This window comes from Mesoplodon densirostris, chromosome 1 (assembly GCF_025265405.1).
Source record: "Mesoplodon densirostris isolate mMesDen1 chromosome 1, mMesDen1 primary haplotype, whole genome shotgun sequence".
NCBI lineage: Eukaryota > Metazoa > Chordata > Mammalia > Artiodactyla > Ziphiidae > Mesoplodon > Mesoplodon densirostris.
The window spans coordinates 38,345,476-38,362,600 of record NC_082661.1 but is presented as its reverse complement, the minus strand read 5'-3'; the positions used below and the strand labels follow the sequence as shown (position 1 = coordinate 38,362,600).

At 39.1% G+C, this 17,125-nt stretch overlaps 1 protein-coding gene across 8 annotated transcripts in view; it reads right to left on the bottom strand.

Moving 5' to 3' along the window:
* PANK1 (pantothenate kinase 1) overlaps window positions 1-17,125 on the bottom strand; it is a 115,574-nt gene that overhangs the window by 24,670 nt on the left and 73,779 nt on the right. For 5 of the 8 annotated variants that reach the window (XM_060102276.1, XM_060102287.1, XM_060102295.1 and 2 more), the window contains one exon: window positions 3,623-3,975. The exons of 2 other annotated variants lie outside the window; for them this stretch is intronic. In XM_060102276.1, the coding sequence (XP_059958259.1) occupies window positions 3,623-3,958 (336 nt within the window). In that variant the 5' untranslated portion in view covers window positions 3,959-3,975. Of the gene's footprint in view, window positions 1-14; window positions 118-3,622; window positions 3,976-17,125 lie in introns of those variants that run through there. One more of the 8 variants, XM_060102313.1, reaches the window with a different exon arrangement.

Here is a 17,125-nt window from a genome sequence, read left to right as displayed (position 1 = left end):
ACATCCACAATTACCTTATTATCCCCTCCTGATGATTTTTCCACCATTATTAACTTTTTTCGGTTGTGTCCTTGGAGATTTCTGGCTTAATGAAGGCCAATTCTTAAGTCCTCACACCTTGAAAAAAATGTAGTGAAGCAATAAGAGAATCTTTTACTGTTCCCTAAATATCATGTAAACCCAGTAAGATTGTTGTTATATATTGCTTGTTTAGAAGGTAGGTATTTGTTTTCTTCTAAAAAATGAAAAAAGTCACTTCTAACTTCTAATAAATGTTAGTCTTGGACTGAACAAAACTTACAAGGAAAAGTATCTCTTGTAATGAAGAGTTAAGTGGACAAAAAGGATGACTTTTTTCTAAAAATTTTCTATCATTAGAATACTTTGCATTCTAAAGAGGACTCTTGTTGAAGTTGGGAAGTGTACTTGTGGATGGAAATATTAGATTTGGTACATAAAATATTCTGGTAGGTTCTTTAAAACAACACTCGCAGAACATAGACAGTGGGGAGAAACACAAAGTTAAATGAAATCTACAGGATTAAGTGCCCTGGTATACAACCACATGGGAGCCTCCCCTTTGAGAATCACTTTCTCAAATGGTAGGAATCTTCATTGGCCTACCAATCTCTTGGAGCATATGTTGTTTAAGTTTTTCTTTTGTGTTCCATTTTGTTGAATCATTAATTTTGAAGGCAAACTTTTACCAGCCAGAAGTTTGTTTGTGAAAGTGATCCTAAAATGTTGAAGGAAGGAAGGAGAGAGGGAGGGAGGGAGGGAGGAAGGAAGGAAGGAAGGAAAAGGGGAAAGGAAGAAGGAGGAAGGAAAAAAAGAAAGAAAAAGAAGAAAGAAATGCAGCTTTGTTCAATTGAAAGTATTCTACACAGGGGTCTAGTTTAATGCTTGTCTCGTGGCTCTGTAACTCTTTCTTGTACATTCTAAATTGATGAAGACTAGTTAACATTATCTAAGGATTTAAGTACATTTACTATATATGAAAAGGACACAGTCATCAGACATAACAATCGCTAACTATTCAGGGTCGGCTGAACATCATTTAGATAGCCCTAGTCACTCAGGTTTTCAAAATACATGTCTGCAAACTTGTATTATGCTCAAAAGAGTGATTTTATATAACAATGACAGGACTTTACAGGTATGTATATACACTGCTTTATTATTTGTCAGATTGTTTACTACATAGTAGAGTAGTATATATTGATCCTTTATAACTTAGTGTGCACCTTCAATTTCCCATTCTGGATAAAGGAAGAGCTTGGATACATTATACCTAAGGACCTTAGCACTTACTAACCCTAACTCTTCCCCACACCAGCCTGGTTTGCTCTATTTCTTCTTCGGGTTCCTACTCCAATGTTACCTCATCACACAAAGACCCACCCAGCACTTCCTATCCCCCTTACCTATTTCTTTTCCCCCACTTATTGCCATTTGATATACTCTATATCACTTTTTTGATTATTGACCATCTCCCTGCACTAGAATATAAGCTCCAGGAAGGCAGGGGCTTTGTTTTGTTCATAACAGTACTTGTTGCATTGATAGAGTATGATAAATACTTGTTGAATGAGAATGAATGCTTAGGAAAGAGAATGAAAAAACCTATTCATCCTCACAAACTTTGGAAGGATCAGGGCATATCACTTACTGACAGACGGGCTACAGGAAGAGATCTGTCTTCAATTGTCTTCACTTTGGTCAAGACTGAGCATGGAAAGAGAAGGCAGGCCATATAATACTTTCTTTTACAGAGGGCCAGGCTGTTAGGCAAATTCTCCAAACTTGCTCCCTGCACCAGTCTGTTCATTAGGCTCCAGAAACCTCCTGAAGGAGCAGAGGCTTCTTTACCTTGGCTGTAATAAGATATGACCTTTCTCAGTTCAGAAACTTGAGAAACACAATTGCTCGTGGCCAACACAGATTGAGTAACTTTCTGGAATCCAGGGCATTACCCAAGAGGAGGGACGGAGACTTTGAGGGAGCTTGCTTAAATGTCCCAGGTCACCTTGGTACACTTCAGGCTCCCTAGTGGAGATGGACACAGAGGACATCCTTGAGGGACCTGGGGAGCTCACAGCACTAGGGGTGGGTCAGCATTTCCTGAATCAGAATTGAGCTGAGACCCAGCTCTTACCTAGGGGACGGTATTTAGCGCCTCTTCATCTCTCTTTAGCTTTAGTTTCCTTATCCGCCTAAACAACTTACTGCCACTTTCTGAAAATGATGAAACTGAGGCCCACAGGAGGGACATGTCTTGCCCAGTCACCCAGCTAGTTAAATGCAGAAACAGCACTAGAATTCAGGATCAGTGCTTTTTCATTTATGAATTTGAACTTAATTTTCATGCCCCTGGATCTCAACTTTCTCAGTTTTAAAACTCTTCAATCATTGGGTCCCTTTAGTGGGAAAAAGATCCCATGGATCATTTAAGTAAGTGGCAGTGTCAGATTCTGCTGGCAAGGGAAAGGGCACACAGGAGGAAAAGCCAAAACCTGAATATAATCAATCTGACTTAAACTAATGCTCTAGGGCTCTATTGCCAGCTCTTGTAGAAACTACTTATCAATGAGATAAATGATGTTACCTTTGATGATGCAAATAAAATTTGCAATTATAGCTTTATTAAGTACCATGAATAATGCGTTGATTTATTAACTTATTCATTAATGATAAAATTTCTGGCAAGACTAATCCACAAATCTTCCAACCCTTCCTTCTCCTATGTTCAATCACTACTGTTAATTTAATTTTCTTCATTTTCTCTATCTATTGTTTCTCTTTCTTCTCATTTTATTCCCTGTGAGATGAAGCTAGACAGTATAGAGATTATCTTGACTGTAGAAATGGGGAAATTGGAACACATAGGTGTTAGGGATTGCTTAATAAAGAGAAAGTTAGAACTCCATGTCACTCATCCATATCTTCCAATTAGCCAACTTTGTCAAATCTAAATAAGCAACACTGCAGTCAGGATATAGTATTATTCTTATTATGTAGAGCCATACTCCCTAAATCATATTCATCAATAATGGAATTCACCTCTAAATAATGTCAAAGATTTCATGTTTGTTTGTGAGCAAAACTTCTGAAGGACATTCATAAAAAAAAATGATACAGAGCAAATGGGTAGAAAGAAGAAATCATTTTTAGTAAGATGTGTAGAAAGCCTTTCCTGCAGGCCTCAGTCTATATATCTATGAAATTGGCACAATGATTAGGTTTTTCATGAAACATAAGAGTCTGTGGAAAACTAAAATACTTCAGAAGGGGATTTCCATCACCTTGTCTCTGGCATATTGTGCAGAAGTAATTGTAACAAAACTGATGAGGAGGACAGCCAATATTTATTGAGCACTAATTGCCAGGTACATATTATCTCATTCAATCCTTCATGTAACAACCCTGTGAGGCAGAAACTATTTTTATTCTCCTATAGATGAGGAAACTGAGGCACAGAGGGGTGAAGTAAGCTTGTCCAAAGTCCCAAGCCTAGTGGTCAGGTTCTTCCATAAGAGATGCCATGATCACGGGCATGGGAGAGGTTTTCTTTCTTTCTCTAAGAGGTGGTTTTGTTCTTTGCAGGGGGGTAAAGCGGACCTACCGTTCTGAAGTCCTCTTCGAACTTAAAGGCCCCGCCTCCCGTGGCACAGAGAGTGGTGTGCAGGCTGGAGAAGTTCTTCTCGCTGCCCATCTGGATGAACCTGTGCATCGCGCAGCTGGGAAAGCGGATGAAATGCAGGTTCCCCTTCCGCCCACACATGGTCAAGTTTTTCAGTTCCAGGTGAACGTCTCGGATCCCGGTTTTGCCGTAAGCCGTGTTCGAAGTCAAGTACTTCCTGATGCTCTTCAGGTTCTCCACTTCCTCCTGCTCCTCTTCAGCTGTAATATCCTTCGGTTCAAAGTAGACCAATTTAACCAGCGTCCCACCGATATCCATGCCGAACCACGGGAACGCTAGCGGACAGAAAGACAAAGTGCCCTTGAATTCTGGACAAAGAAACGGGGCCGTCTTTGAATAGTCAATAATGAAATGCAGTGGTGTTACATCTATAGCTGCATTTACCATGCAGTTTACCTGAATTCGACTATAGGTGCCTAAAAGAAGAGACAGGTGAGGAGAAATTCACACTTTAAATGGTGTCCATGATTCTGCCTACATTTCATTCAGAATCGGCCTCGGAATTGAATATGAGATGAGAATAAGATTCCCTAAGCCAGTCTCAATTCCCACGTGGTTCTCAGGGCTCCAGAATCTCACCAAATAGAGTTAACTCCAATACTTAAAGATACATATTTTGCATACACTCTGGCTCCCAAATGCTATTTTATCAGAATCTCAGCCAAAGAAAACAGTGATCTGTTCTGATGCCAGAGGAAACGCTGGCTATGCTAAGTGTACCAAGAGATGGTATGTTGACCTCTACGCCTCACGGTGTCTTCCTAGCTCATTCTTCAATGATCATTTTTACAGCATTCAATTTTTGCCTTCATGAGCTGACTTTATATGACATGACTCCACTGCTTTAATCTACAGAACAAATAGGAAGGAGAAAGGAGAGAGAGTGGGCTGTGAGAGCTGAGGGGCACACATGATGATCCCTATGGAGACAGAATTCTCAAAAGAACAGCTCGAGCTACAGCTCATTTCTTTCTTTATTAAGGAGAGATACTCTCTCCATCTCAAATGGCCCGCCCAGAAGTCCTCACCTCAGCCATGTATCCTCTGCCACAGATTCTGATTTAATTCTGAGGGAGGATCTAGGCATGAGCATTTTTTTTTTTTATGTTCCCCAGAGGTTCCAACTTGCAGGCTTGCAAACTGCTAAGCCACAAGAACCATGACACCGAGAGTCAAGCCCACAAATAAGCATAGCTCCTGACCAGGTCTGCAACTCAAAGGCATTTTTTTTTTTTTTTTTTTTTTTTCCGGTATGCGGGCCTCTCACTGTTGTGGCCTCTCCTGTTGTGGAGCACAGGCTCCGGACGCGCAGGCTCAGTGACCATGGCTCATGGGCCTGGCTGCTCCGCGGCATGTGGGATCTTCCCGGACCGGGGCATGAACCCGTGTCCCCTGCATTGGCGGGCGGACTCTCAACCACTGCGCCACCAGGGAAGCCCTGTGTTATATTTTATATAATTTATATAAATATTTTATATATTTTATATATATATATATTTTATATAAATATATATTTATATTTTAATCTGCTGGAGAGGCTTATCTATGACAAAATGAATTTCCATCGTAATTATCTTTATTGTTATTAAGAGAACGGGCTGAGCTCCCTGAACAGGCTGACTTTATTTAGAGGCAACCTGGAAAGTTAACGCTGGGCTGTCATATGTTCTGTAATGAACACAGGGCAAACCCAAGTGGGAATCCAAAATTTGGAGTCTCCCTTTTCATCTTCCTCAGCAGACTCTATGGGCTAAAGCTGAAACTTCTATTAAAACTGAGTTTAAAGACTCAAGAAGTAAAAGTGGCTTCTTTCAAAAAGCTTATTTTACTCAGCCCTAGAGAACATCCATTTGAGCCTTGGTCAAACTGTGCATGTTACACCTAGAGATTACATTGCCAGGAACATACCTGGGACCTAGAAGGCTTCTGGGACCTAGAAGGCTTCTTTTTTCTAGGCAGCCCCAATATTAAGCTCTCTTCATGGGTACACTGGGGAGGGAGGAGGAAGGAGTACATAGGATGAAGCCATTCTTGAACAGAATCTTCTCTCCTGTGTTTCCCTGTTGTCATTTTAGCTGTGATCCAAGCCAGCTGCTCCACACTTAGTAAGCAGTAACTCTAATGGTTTAGAAAAATAAAACCTCAAACTCCCCAAAAGATTAAGAGCAGCAAATTCCACTGATAAGACCAATGTAACAAATGTCCTATTATCTTTGCAGAAGTTTGCAAAGCAAATCCCACACAGCCCAGTGTAGGGTGGGAACTTGCTTATCCTAGCAGGAGAGAATAGAAAACTGGAAACAGTTTATCTCTATCTCACAGATGACATTCCTTGGTCCATTCTCTAAAAATTACTGTCAGCATGGCCCACAGTGTAGGTAGTAGGTAAATCCCTGATTTAGAATTAAGACCAATTGCTTCCCAGAAGCAGCAGCCAGTAACTAGCTCACATTAACTCCCTCCACCTCCCTGGATCTCAATTTCCTTACCTGTGAAAGGAGTGGACTGCATAAGAATGGCCTCCAGTTCCCTCCCTCCCATAAACTTTCCATGGATTTTTTAAGAAACACACACAAAAAATCGCAACTACCCCTAATCACACAGGCCATCCAGAGTCCTAGTTTTAAACCTCACTGAAATACACTATAGTACGTTAACAGGTGCCCAGGCTATGCAATTGGGGTTGCAGGTGTAATCCATTCTCATCAAAGTAGGAAAGACATGTACTACTGGATAGGATGGGGGAAGGGTATTCTGGAACATTGCTAGGATAACTATTTTTGAAAGACAACAACATCTATTAAACATCTAGCAACATCTATTAAAATTAAAAGTACACATACATTTTAAATGCAGTTAATCCCTCTCTTGGACCATATTAGAAAAAGGACCAGTATTCCAGGATGGGTATAAGGAAGTTCACTGTACCCCTTACAGTGGCCAAATTTAAGAAAAGCAAAAAAGCAAGATCAAAACAGATTGGAAACAACGTGCATACCCTTTAACAGAGAAACTTCAATAAAGTATGACTTCCAAACCATGGACTATTAGGCAGACATTAAAAAGAATGAATGAGATCTATACTAACTGCCTGGAGGGGTACACCCCCAATCTTCTGTTAATGAGAAAAGCAAGAGATACTTAGAAGTGTAAATAATTTATTAACCCCATCTGGATTGAATAAAAAGTAGGGGAGGAAGGGAGGAAAGAAAGGAGGAAGGGAGGGATGAAGGAGAGCAGGCAGGCAGGTGGAAAGAAGACCCTCCAGTGTTTATGATCTTATGAGCCCACAGGAAGGTTCAGAGGGCCACCCCTTCAGGTTGTTAATATTGTCAGAGGGTGGCAGGACAAGCAGGTTTTATAGGTAGAGGTTAGAAGTCAAGGGGAGAGGATGAGGAAATTCTATACTTAGAACTTGCAGTATATAAAGAAGTAAAAAAATAAGAATTCAGTGATAACGGAAAGTAGGAGACACCTTAGCACAGAATGGACAGAATAAGTTGTGTGTAACCCAGAAAAGCCCCTACCTGGTCTTTATTTGGTTGGATATTATTAAGTACAGGAAACTGAAAAGAGGTCTCACTTTTTAAAATGCATCAGGGGACAGCTAAGCATTTTATAAGTTATTTACAATTCCAGTTTCTTCTTCCTGCCTTCACCTCCTGCGCAGTTTTGAGCCATTTCAAAGCTTTTGTTAGCAACTCAGCAAAACAGGGGGGAAAAGTGTAGAGTTTTGGAAATTCAGTTAAATGTCATATCAGCAGTTTGGGTTAAGGTAAAAGGGAGCAAGGATTGGAAAACTACAGTTTGAATGGCAATAGAAATTGCTTTCACTTACCTATATTCATTTCTTACAGTCAAGAAAAAGTAAATGCTCTTCTATTCACATTTTAATGCTTTTATAGGACACTGTCATATTTTAAATGTTCAGTTTTATTTATCTTCCTGATATCAAGGTCTACCTAAACTACACTTCCCGTATATGAGCTGTGGATAGAGATAGAAGAGAAGGGGAAAGAAAAAATCCCAATGCAGCTATAATCCATGACTCACGTTTTCTTTAATCCAGGGTATGCAGATGCTTTGATGAATTCAGCTGAACCACTAAGGGCCTGTTCTGTGTTTGCCAGAAGTGATGCTCGTTCTAGATACAGAATGTCTGCATTCACCCTTTACTCCTCCCTTTTAAACCCAGATGCCTTTTTTAGTTCAGAAGTCTCTAGATCAACAGGACCCACATCCAGAGTTGATGTCAAAATGACCCCCTAATTTAGTGCCAACGGTGCATCATCCAGATGCTGTGACTGGGTGGGACTGCAGGGTTCTCTCCTTTGGGGAGGGGATGAGTATTTCACCTGCAGGAGGGACAGCGAGCCAAATACCTGGTAATCAGAAGAGCAAATTGTGGTCGTCACTAGTGTTGCTGCTTCCCTTTCTTCCTGGCCCATGGGGTCAGACTGCAGTTCCTAGCCATTTTTTTTGGTGGTACGTGGGCCTCTCACTGCTGTGGCCTCTCCCATTGCGGAGCACAGGCTCCGGACGTGCAGGCTCAGTGGCCATGGCTCACGGGCCCAGCTGCTCTGCGGCATGTGGGATCTTCCCAGACCGGGGCACGAACCCGTGTCCCCTGCATTGGCAGGCGGACTCTCAACCACTGCGCTACCAGGGAAGCCCCTCCTGGCCATTTTTGAATGGAGCTGGGCAATGTGCTTAATCTGGACAGTGAGTTAGGAATGGAAATGGTGAGTGTCACTTTCAGGCAAGAGCACTTACGTCAGACCTTGCAGAACTCTTTCTCTGTTACTGTAACCACCAAAATTAAAGATAATGATCGCTCCATCAGCCAGGATGCAGAGTCAAGACGAGCCATATTGGAACCCCAGCTGCCCATCAATGAACTTACAGTGTGAAGGAGAAATAAACCTTTGTTGTTTTAAGGTACTGAGATTTGGAGGTTGTTACCGCAGGATTATCTTGCCTGTCCTGACTAGTACACTTTCCATCAAAATCTTTGGCTGTTTTTTTCCCTGGAACCTTCCCTCTCCTGCAGAACCAGATCCAGGGACTGCCAGTATCGCTGATAAACATGTGGTAGCTGAGTGTTAATAAAAGGGTACGTAGGCTCTGTTGCATTTATTTGTGTAAAAATTTCTGTAAACACAAACCTGAATTGGCAATCTGATAGTAGTTAAAACCCTGAAATAAATCTGTATTCTACATAGTGTGGTGAAAATATTTAAAAATTTTATTGGTAGTCAATGGCTTTAAGACAAAGCCTGTTTCTTAAAGACCTTTTCAGAACACTAGAATAGTCTCTGAGGGGCACTTAAATATATATAACATCTTTACTGGAGTATAATTGCTTCACAATGAGGGACACTTATGCTTCTTGCAGTAAATTTCAAGGGTTACACAGTGAATTCCAAATAGCATACATGAGTAAAGACTGAGAAAAAACCAAAACCAAAATCAAAAACAAAACAACCACACACCAACAGAGAGAAAAGGTTTCCTACCAGTCAAGGAAACAATCTTAAAGAGCTAAGAGAGCCTGACATGAGAAAACCTACCTCCTCTCAAACAACCAGCCACAGAGCTTTAGGGTGTTCCTAGTGCGGCAAGTTTCCCTACCATCGGTATGTCTTCCTGCGTGTAAAGTAGGTGCCCAGTGCTCAAGATTAGCTCCTCTGTGCACGGGTCTGACTCAGCAACCTGCTGTTGTCATGGACGGTTCTCCCTAGACTCACCAAGTTGTAATTTGTTATAATAGTTGTGAACAGGGAGCAAAAGGACTGAATTTCTTTCCCTACTATTTGTTAATAGGTTTGTTAAGCAAACTAATAAATAGGTGGAAAAGATGTTTGAAGATGATGTGTGATCAACAGAGAAAAGAGACTTTTCAAGCACTTTGGAGATATTTTTACACTATGTGAATACTGACTATGTTCAAGTTGCCTAAGGATCTCTGCAAGTTAAAAACAACCACAACAACTTTAACTTAGATCCAAGTGTGTAATACAAACTGTATTTCTTTAAAAATTTCCTGAGCGCTAGCCTTCCCTTCACTATGTCTCAATTTGGTTGATAGTATAATGAAATTCTTTGCTAATATAGTCATAGAAACATTGAACTTTAAGAGGTAGAAGGGACCTTTGGTGGAGCCCAACACCCTGTTTACAGATAAGAAAATCAAGGTTTAGAAAGATCAAGGAATTACCCAAGGTCAGTCACAGTAGGTAACAACCTATCTTTAGTTTCATGAGCAACAAATTCCCCATTTCGCTCCGCTAGTCTGAGTTGTCTGGCACTTGCAAGAGACAATGTTTGTGGGCAAGTTTCTTTCTTGAGCCATTTACTAACCTGTAAGATGGAGGCAGACTAACCCAACTAACTAAAGTTCTGTCTGGTTCTCATATTCTATCCTCCTAAATACACACACACAAAGTTCTCCAAAACCATACTTTTAACAGCAAAAAACCTAACAGTTGAGACCCTAAGAACTATTTAAGGATCTTGAAGAAAATGGTAAATGTAAAATATAATAAAAGGGTTTCCATAACATTGTGAAGAAACCCATAATTACTGCACACAGAGCAATCTGCTAAACATTAAATACTCTTATGCAAAGAAACCTGAATCATGGTTTCTTTCAAATTAATGCATACCAGATTTCTTTAGTTTATATTTCAGTCACATGGCAAGGATACAAGAACACAAGCGCTTACAGAGTACTAATGGGAATATAAACTGTTGCAATCCTTCCTCTGGACTATTTGGAAATATACGTCAAAAAGTTCCAGATTCCTATGCCCTTTGATACATTAGTTCCACTTTACCCTAAAGAAATAACTATGCATGCATTTAAAAATGTATCTTACAAAAATCATTAAAGTTTTACTACTAATAATGAGGATGTGAAATTTAATGTCCAAAAATAGAAGGCTGGTTAAATAAATGATTATCCACTAACACAAAGGAACAATACATCAGCATGAAAATCATTTTGTAGGATGGCAATTAATGATGTAAGGAGAATGTTCATCATATATTGTTAGGTGAAAAGTGTGGGTGATTAAATGGTACATTTTGTATGATTACAATTTTGTATAAAAATTAAACAGCTATTGTTCGCAGAAAACAAGACTAGAAACTTCAGGCCAAAATGTTAACAGGCATTATGTATAGTGGATTAAGGTTTTTTTCTTCTTCTGGCTTTGCTGATATGATGTTTTTCAATTTTTTACAGTCAATATGTTGAATCTTCATAATCAGAGTTATTTTAGAATTCTCAATCAAAAACTTCTCTGTAATGATGCAAAAGAAAAAAAAAAAACTTTTAATTTTGCTTCAGTGAGCAGAGAGCAGACCTGTGGTCTTGCCCATGAAAAAAAGTATGCCTGCATTCCTCATCTCAACAGTTCCTTCCTTTCTCAAGCAATATTCTGCCCATCTCAAGCCTGTTACTGAAATCCAAGATGGCAATATAAAGAAGATGTGGCACATATATACAATGGTATACTACTCAGTCATAAAAAAAGAATTAAATTTTGCCATTTGCAACAACATGGATGGACTTGGAGGGTATTATGCTTAGTGAAATAAGTAAAACAGAGAAAGACAAATACTGTATGCTATCATATATGGAATCGAAAAAAATAAAACAAACTAGTGAATATAACAAAAAAGAAACAGACTCACAGATATAGAGGACAAACTAGGGGTTACCAGTGGGGAGAGGGAAGGGGAGAAGGGCAAGACAGGGGTAGGGAAGTGAAAGGTACAAACTATTAGGTATAAAATAAGCTACAAGGATATATTGTACAACACATGGAATATAGCCAAGATCTTGTAATAACTATAAATGGACTATAACCTTTAAAAATTGTGAATCACTATATTGTACACCTTCAACTTATATAATATTGTACAGCAACTATACTTCAATTTAAAAAGTTAAAAAAAAAGAAGAATGACAGGGGAAGGCTGACACCCAAGAGCAGAGTCCTTTAGCCAGTTAGATGCTTGACATCAGCAGGGCTCCTTCAGGTAGGAAGAGACCTGAATTACTCCCTTATTGTCAAGGCAAAACCTGTATGTTAAACTTGGCAATTCAAAACTCAGTTAAGGAAGCACAGGTATGTTTGTGGGAATGGATCACCATGGGAAAGGCTACATACACCCGTGTGACAGTAACCCTTCTTCCACTGACACAGCCTCAGATGCCCATCAACTTTCTTCCTCTCACCTGGACAAGGGTGGGAACAAAAGTGCTGATCATAGTCTCACATGAGTAAGAGCAAAAGGATAGTGAGGATTCCTTTCAGAAATCCCGAGACAAGTAGAAGTATTATCACATGAGCCTCCAGAACTAACTTCTGGATTTCACCACCTCTGCCATGCAGGCCCAAATTAACTGTTAGGCACAATAGGCTCGGTGCCTATAGTATTTTTAAGCCATCATGAAAATATTACAATTTCTTTTAAAATCAGAAGAAAATATATGAATTTTCAGGTCAAAGAAAATGTTGTAATACATCTTATCAACACATCCATCTTTATATCAAAAGAATCGTAAAATACAATTTTTATTTCTTTTTTCTTTTTTTTTTTTTTGCAGTACGTGGGCCTCTCACTGTTGTGGCTTCTCCCGTTGTGGAGCACAGGCTCCGGACGCGCAGGCTCAGCGGCCATGGCTCACGGGCCTAGCCGCTCTGCGGCATGCGGGATCCTCCTGGACCGGGGCACGAACCCGTGTCCCCTGCACCGGCAGGCGGACTCTCAACCACTGCGCCACCAGGGAAGCCCCTTTATTTCTTTTTTATGGAGCAAGGGGCCCGCAAAGGCAAAAGTGCCTGAGGTCTATGAAAGTTAGGCTGTTTATATTCTTCTTTACACCCAACCCCAGGTTAGAAATGACAATACGCGACCAGAGTTTACTTTGTGTGTGCAATTTGAACTGGATCTCTACGATTTGTTTACAGTTGTATTTCCTGAAAGCAACTTCCATTGGTATTTTATGCAACTAAACTTTAAAGTCAAATGTTTTAATTATCTTTATTTTTTAAAACTGGCTGTATTCAACCACAATGTTTCTCAAATTTGCCTCATCATAAAAACCATCAAAGGCACTTGTTAAAAATATAGACTCCCTGGGACTTCCCTGGCAGTCCAAAAGACTCTGCATTTCCACTGCAGTGGGTGTGGGTTGATCCCTGGTCGGGGAAATAAGATCCCACATGCTGTGAGGTGTGGCCAAAACGTTAAAAAACAAAACAAAACAAAAATTCCTAGGCCACTGCCTGGAGAGCCCAAAGCAGTGGGACTGGAGAAAATGTTTTCAAAGAGGGGTCCCTGGAATTCTCACAAGTCAAGCTCAAAACCACAGTTCTAGCTGAATCGCAATGAATGCTCTAAGTAGCTGGACCACTATTTGAAAGAGACAATCAGAGTTTGAATGAGCTGCCTTTGCTCCTAACTGCCAGGGAACTCAGGCTGCCAGCTGAGGGCAATGCACGGTAATGACCCAGCTGATTCCCCATTCCCAGGATGGACTTGGAAACAACTTATCACTTGTTAATGAAATTATTTCTGGGCAATTTATAACATGAGTGCCACAGGCGATTTTCACATCTTAAATACAGCTTCTGAAGTTTCCAGTTATCATTCATCTGGGACTAAACCCCACGGATATGGGTCTAGAAATGTTCCATATATAATTAAATTTCATCCACGTGCTCTTCTCTCCGAGTGACTCCCATTTTAAAAAAAATTAATTTAATTAATTTATTTTTTATGCAGCAGGTTCTTATTAGTTATACATATTAGTGTATATATGTCAATCCCAATCTCCCAATTCATCCCACCACCCTCTCCCCCCACTTTCCCCCCTTGGTGTCCATATGTTTGCTTTCTACATCTGTGTCTCTATTTCTGCCTTGTAAACTGGTTCATCTGTACCATTTTTCTAGGTTCCACATATATGAGTTAACATACGATATTTATTTTATTCTTTCTGACTTACTTCACTCTGTATGATAGTCTCTAAGTCCATCCATGTCTCTACAAATGACCCAATTTTGTTACTTTTTATGGCTAATATTCCATTGTATATATGTGCCACATCTTTATCCATTCATCTGTCAATGGGCATTTAGATTGCTTCCATGACCTGGCTATTGTAAATAGTGCTGCAATGAACATTGGAGTGCATGTGTCTTTTTGAATTATGGTTTTCTCTGGGTATACGCCAAGTAGTGGGATTGCTGGATCATATGGTAATTCTATTTTTAGTTTTTTAAGGAACCTCCATACTGTTCTCCATAGTGGCTGTATCAATTTACATTCCTAACAGTGCAAGAGGGTTCCCTTTTCTTCACACCCTCTCCAGCTTTGATGTTTGTAAATTTTCTGATGATGCCCATTCTAACCGGCGTGAGGTGATACCTCATTGTAGTTTTGATTTGCATTTCTCTAATAATTAGTGATGTTGAGCAGCTTTTCATGTGCTTCCTGGCCATCTGTATGTCTTCTCTGGAGAAATGTCTATTTAGGTCTTCTGCACATTTTTTGATTGGGTTGTTTGTTTTTTTAATATTGAGCTTCATGAGCTGTTCATATATTCTGGAGATTAATCCTTTGTCCGTTGATCTGTTGGCAAATATTTTCTCCCATTCTAAGGGTTGTCTTTTCATTTTGTTTATACTTCCCTTTGCTGTGCAAAAACTTTTAAGTTTCATTAGGTCCCATTTATTTATTTTTGTTTTTATTTCCCTTACTCTAGGAGGTGGGTCAAAAAAGATCTTGCTGTGATTTATGTCAAAGAGTGTTCTTCCTATGTTTTCCTCTAAGAGTTTTATAGTGTCTGGTCTTACATTTAGGTCTTTAATCCATTTTGAGTTTATCTTTGTGTATGGTGTTAGGGACTAATTTCATTCTTTTATATGTAGCTGTCCAGTTTTCCCAGCACCACTTATGAAGAGACTGTCTTTTCTCCATTTTATATCCTTGCCTCCTTTATCATAGATTAGTTGACCATAGGTGCGTGGGTTTATCTCTGGGCTTTCTATCCTGTTCCATTGATTTATATTTCTGTTTTTGTGCCAATGACATATTGTCTTAATTACTGTAGCTTTGAAGTCAGGGAGTCTGATTCCTGATTCAACTCTGCTATTTTCCCTCAAGACTGCTTTGGCTATTTGGTGTCTTTTGTGTCTCCATAGAAATTTTAAGTTTTTTTGTTCTAGTTCTGTAAAAAATGTCACTGGTAATTTGATAGAGATTGCATTGAATTTGTAGATTGCTTTGGGTAGCACAGTCATTTTCATAATATTGATTCTTCCAATCCAAGAACATGGTATATCTCTCCACCTGTTTGTGTCATCTTTGATTTCTTTCATCAGTGTCTTATAGTTTTCTGAGTACAGGTCTTTTACCTCCTTAGGTAGGTTTATTCCTAGGTATTTTATTCTTTTAGCTGCAATGGTGAATGGGATTGTTTCCTTAATTTCTCTTTCTGATCTTTCATTGTTAGTGTATTGGAATGCAAGAGATTTCTGTGCATTAATTTTGTATCCTGCAACCTTACCAAATTCATTGATTAGCTCTAGTAGTCTTCTGGTGGCATCTTTAGGATTCTCTATGTATAGTATCATGTCATCTGCTAACAGTGACAGTTTTACTTCTTCTTTTCGAATTTGTATTCCTTTTCTTTCTTTTTCTTCTCTGATTGCCATGGCTAGGACTTCCAAAACTATGTTGAATAATAGTGGCGAGAGTGGGCATCCTTGTCTTTTTCCTCATCATTGAGGAAATGCTTTCAGTTTTTCACCATTGAGAATGATGTTTGCTCTGGGTTTGTCATATATGGCCTTTATTATGTTGCGATAGGTTCCCTCTATGCCCACATTCTGGAGAGTTTTTTCATAAATGGTGTTGAATATTGTCAAAAGCTTTTTCTGCATCTATTGAGATGATCATATGGTTTTTTTTCTTCAATTTGTTAATATGGTGTATCACATTGATTGTGTATATTGAAGAATCCTTGCATCCCTGGGATAAATCCCACTTGATCACGGTGTATGATCCTTTTAATGTGTTGTTGGGATTCTGTCTGCTAGTATTTTTTTGAGGAGTTTTGCATCTATATTCATCAGTGATATTGGTCTGTAATTTTCTTTTTTTGTAGTCTTTGTCTGGTTTTGGTATCAGGGTGATGGTGGCCTCATAGAATGAGTTTGGGAGTTTTCCTTCCTCTGCAAGCTTTTGGAAGAGTCTGAGAAGTATGTATGTTAGCTCTTTTCTAAATGTTTGATAGAATTCACCTGTGAAGCCATCTGGTCCTGGACTTTTCTTTGTTGGAAGATTTTTAATCACAGTTTCAATTTCATTACTTGTGATTGGTCTGTTCATATTTCCTATTTCTTCCTGGTTCAGTCTTGAAATGTTATACCTTTCTAAGAATTTGTCCATTTCTTCCAGGTTGTCCATTTTATTGGCATAGAGTTGCTTGTAGTAGTCTCTTAGGATGCTTTGTATTTCTGCAGTGTCTATTGTAACTCCTCCTTTTTCATTTCTAATTTTTTTGATTTGAGTCCTCTCCCTCTTTCTCTTGATGAGTCTGGCTAATGGTTTATCAATTTTGTTTATCTTCTCAAAGAACCAGTTTTTAGTTTTATTGATCTCTGCTATCGTTTTCTTTGTTTCTATTTCATTTATTTCTGCTCTGATCTTTATGATTTCTTTCCTTCTATTAACTTTGAGTTTTGTTTGTTCTTCTTTCTCTAGTTCCCTTAGGTGTAAGGTTAGATTGCTTATTTGAGATTTTTCTTGTTTCTTGAGGTAGGAGTGTATTAGTATAAACTTCCCTCTTAGAATTGCTTTTGCTGCATCCCATAGGTTTTGGATCATCGTGTTTTTGTTATAATTTGTCTCCAGCAATTATAATCAAAAAGTTTTTTGATTTCCTCTTTGATTTCTTCAGTGATCTCTTGGTTACTTAGTAATGTATTGTTTAGCCTCCATGTGTTTGTGATCTTCACAGTTTTTTCCCTGTAATTGATTTCTAATCTCATAGCATTGTGGTCAGAAAAGATGCTTGATATGATTTCAATTTTCTTAAATTTACTGAGGCTTGATTTGTGACCCAAGATGTGATCTATCCTGGTAAATGTTCCATGTGCACTTTAGAAGAAAGTGTAATCTGCTGTTTTTGGATGGAATGTCCTATAAATATCAATTAAATCCATCTGGTCTATTGTGTGACTTAAAGCTTGTGTTTCCTTTAATTTTCTGTATGGATGATGTGTCCACTGGTGTAAGTGAGGTGCTAAAGTCCCCCACTATTAGTGTGTTACTGTTGATTTCCTCTTTTATAGATGTTAGCATTTGCCTTACATATTGAGGTATTCCTATGTTGGATGCATATAT